This window comes from Micropterus dolomieu, linkage group LG11 (assembly GCF_021292245.1).
Source record: "Micropterus dolomieu isolate WLL.071019.BEF.003 ecotype Adirondacks linkage group LG11, ASM2129224v1, whole genome shotgun sequence".
Taxonomy (NCBI): Eukaryota; Metazoa; Chordata; class Actinopteri; order Centrarchiformes; family Centrarchidae; genus Micropterus; species Micropterus dolomieu.
Genome location: NC_060160.1, coordinates 23184419 through 23188499, shown reverse-complemented (window position 1 = coordinate 23188499; position 4081 = coordinate 23184419). Strand labels below are relative to the sequence as shown.

Below are 4081 nucleotides of genomic sequence, written 5' to 3'. Positions count from 1 at the left end.
AGTTGACAGAAGTTGAACTTCCATATATGGTTCGTCCCACGTTTATCTCGGCCGTTCGGCCCACGCAGAGCCGTTGAAAAAAAAAAAGCCAACGTACCAATCAGTGTACATTATGCGTGAATATTTAGTCTATACTATAATTATATAATTTTATTATAGTATATTAATACTGTAAATATTTATTTATAATAGCGTAATGATAATAATAAAGCAATGTTTCAATTCATACTGTTGTTGTTGTATATTTTATTTGTTCCAAAGTGATTTTAAGATTCACAAACCAAGAATATTCTGTAAGGTTACATCACGAGCCAGATGTGTCTGGATTTAGGTTAAAACTTTACACGAACATTATTTGGAAGTTCAACTTCCGTCAGGTCTGCGGGCTGCAGCTGGATATACTTGAGCGACTTGAGCATCTATCCAGTGCCAACCCCGACACAACTCCGCCGTCACCGGGCGCCACACGCCAACTTCTCCCCCTCAACTCTCTGTCCCTCCCCCCTTGGCTCACGCACCCTCCCTTCAGCCTAGCAGGAACAATAACAACTATCCTCCCTTAACTCTCTGCCAATCACTCACTAGTGACATTCTGACTTAACAAAAACACCAACTAGGACTCATCCGGTCCGTTACAAGATATTTTATTAGCTATATTTTATTTAGTGGTAGTAGTTTGCAGCAGTATTTTATTTCTTATTCTTTTTAATTTTATATAATTTATTTATTATGTGTAATTTGGTTTAAGTTTGTTTAAAAAATTGTAAACTAATTTGGATGTTTACAAAACTTCATAATAAACCAGCAAAAATGTAATGTTTGCATTTTTTCCCCTTAATGTACCGAAAATAAACCGAACCGTGACTTCAAAACCGAAGTACGTACCGAACTGAGATTTTTGTGTACCGTTACACCCCTAGTACTGTAGTACCTTCTCTGATAGCAGTACACGGAGCTCCTTCTTCATGTTCCAGGCGGATTTCCTTCAGAGCCACGAGGTTATCGGTCAGTTTACTGCGACCTTTATACACTGTGGCATAGGTCCCCTGCAGACAGACAGGAGGACAGAGAGACCAGCTGAGCACAAATCTTTCTGGAGCTTTCGACCCCATGCAGCCCCACTTCAGCTGCCGTATTTAAACTGGAAACACAGGTGTGTCCTCACCTCTCCCAGTTTGTCCAGTTTGATGTATGTCTCCAGTTTCCCAAAACCGATCTCTGACTGCAGACACAAAGAGACAGACAGAGAGGGTTAAAATAATCTACAATAAAAAGTATGAAGCTCCAACATAAGAAACAGGCAGACGTACCAGAGACACTCTGCGCAGCCGTCTGCTGATTGGCTGCTCAAACAGAGCTGGACCAATCACATTAAATTTCTCCAGGTAACCGTCTGGAAGACGAAGGTCTGCTGGTAGCGAGAGACGCTTGTTAATGTCCTGAAAACGAGAGAGAGAGAGAGAGAGAGAGAGAGAGAGAGAGAGAGAGAGAGAGAGAGAGAGAGAGAGAGAGAGAGAGAGAGAGAGAGAGAGACCTTCATTAAACAACAATCCAGCCCACCTCTTCTAGGCGCTCTCGCCTAGAAGAGGTGGGCTGGAGCGGTTCGTGTAGAGCGAGAACACAACCGACCAAGGAACTGGACCAAATTAAAGTGCTGCCTGGAAACCAAAGCCAGAACATCACCTGTCAACATGGAGCTTAAGCAGCGTTTCTCGGTTTGTTTTGGCTTCGCTGCTTCAGAGCGTTCGCAGCCTTTCTCTTTCATTTGCTCATTAACCATTTTAAACTTCACTGTTCTTGTGCGGCGTCCAACATCTGGGAAATAATGTCCTTTTTGCATTGTTGATGCCATGGAGCTGTCCCACAATGCAAAGCGAGACTTGCACATATGAGGTAGTGACGTATTGGCGTAAGAAAGGGTATGTCATTTACAAAAATGCAGCGTGAACACAAAACGACCCAAGAGAAATATTCTAATTAATTCGGAACATATCAAAAAGCAGGGTCACCAGATGACTCAAGGACAAATATGCCAGTTGTAGATCCCAGCAGGACTTTGGACCAACAGACTCAAAGTTGTATCGAGGTTTAAAGATGCACCCGGGCAGAACCGGCGCCGTGCATCGACCAATATTTCTTTAGGGGAAGTGCGAATCAGTCAAGTGAAAAGAAGCTTCAGGCGAAAAGGGCTTTTGTGAAACCAGTAACAAGAAAGACCGGGCAGAGGTCAATGAGGACCTGTGTGATTCCTCAGCAGTCTAAAGGACACGATGAAGAGAACCGAACAAAGGACTAACTCATCTAGCAGAACAGAACGGAAAGGTTCAGTCCAAATCAAGGAGGCAGAGCGAGATAGAAGTCCTCATCAAAGAGAGGCGGCAATTGAAGAAACATGGAAGAAAGAGAAGGAATCAGCGTCTCACAGGCAGAACTAAAGACACGGCTTGTTACTGTGAGGGAAGAAGAAAACCCTCTCCAGCAGGATCCTATAAAAAGATTTCTACAGATCTTTACAAAGAAGGAAATAACACCACTAGATGTGCCGCTGATCCACCATCCATGTCAGCGTCTCAATGCAAGTCCTCCAAGCACCTGGCCCCGAATGGAGTCCCTACAAAGACCCGGCAGTCCTGCCCTTCTTAGAACTGATGACCTTTGAAAGTGTGGGATACCACAGACAAAGATTTAACCGCTTTTTTATATTTGAAGCTTAAGAAAACACACACACACACCAAACGGTTCAGTCCAGAAGAGAATCAAGAGATGAAACCATTTAACTAATTAAATATCTTTCAAGTGAAGCTCCTACCACGCAGGGTGCTGGATAACCATCAGGAGCAGTTCAGGGTTCAGTGTGTTGACCACAGACACTCGGACATGTGCACAGGAGGAGGTGGAGATCGAGCCGCCGACCCCGCGGTCAGCGTAGGACCCGATCTACCTCCTGAACCACAGTGCGTACCTCAGTAGAGATCTTCTTGTTTCTCAGTCTGACTCTGACTGGACTCTGAACGTCATCTGAAGAAGAAGCCGGATCACTTTCTCCATCTGAATTCATCTTCACATCCTCGTGGACGATCTCTGAAAATACACACACATGTACACAGTCACACACAGTAATACACACGCAGAGTACATGTAACTACAGCCACAACCTACATGAATCAAATACTACATGATTATAGTATTAGTATCCAGTGTGGAAATATGATGCAGGTACTTTGCAGTATTAGTACCCAGTCGTGCCGTGCGGTCCATGTAGTGCAGTATTTGTACGTGTATTTGCAGTATTAGTACCCAGTCGTGCCGTGCGGTCCATGTAGTGCAGTATTTGTACGTGTATTTGCAGTATTAGTACCCAGTCGTGCCGTGCGGTTCATGTAGTGCAGTATTTGTACGTGTATTTGCAGTATTAGTACCCAGTCGTGCTGTGTGGTTCAGGTAGGAGCTCAGGCTGCGTCCGAGGCCTCGAGGTTTCCTGCTGTACGACTGAAGAAGAGACTGAACTGAAGAGGAGGAACCTCGAACCTTCAAACTTCCAGAAGAACCACGAAGAGACACCACCTCTGATCGGGGGGGAGTGATGGAGACATGAAGGAAGGAGGGATTATGGAGGATAAAGGTGTCGAGGGGTGATGAAGTGGTGGACAAATTATGGAGGGTTGATGGTGGGATAGAGGATTATGGAGGATTGGTGGAGGGATGATGGTGGGATAGAGGATTATGGAGGATTGGTGGAGGGATGATGGAGGGATGATGGTGGGATAGAGGATTATGGAGGATTGGTGGAGGGATGATGGAGGGATAGAGGATTATGGAGGATTGGTGGAGGGATGATGGAGGGATGATGGCGGGATAGAGGATGATGGAGGATTGGTGGAGGGATGATGGCGGGATAGAGGATTATGGAGGATTGGTGGAGGGATGATGGCGGGATAGAGGATTATGGAGGATTGGTGGAGGGATGATGGCGGGATGATGGCGGGATAGAGGATGATGGAGGATTGGTGGAGGGATGATGGCGGGATAGAGGATTATGGAGGATTGGTGGAGGGATGATGGCGGGATGATGGCGGGATAG

The 4081-nt window shown here is 45.4% G+C and overlaps 1 protein-coding gene across 1 annotated transcript; it reads right to left on the bottom strand.

Moving 5' to 3' along the window:
• Window positions 1–908: 908 nt before the first annotated feature.
• LOC123979437 (cyclin-dependent kinase 16-like) lies at window positions 909–3681 on the bottom strand (the record flags this gene model as incomplete). The annotated part of the gene is made up of 5 exons (XM_046063353.1): window positions 909–1046; window positions 1166–1222; window positions 1311–1439; window positions 2963–3081; window positions 3420–3681. Coding segments are annotated over 5 exons (705 nt in total), but the record flags the coding sequence as incomplete, so codon positions are not given.
• Window positions 3682–4081: the final 400 nt, after the last annotated feature.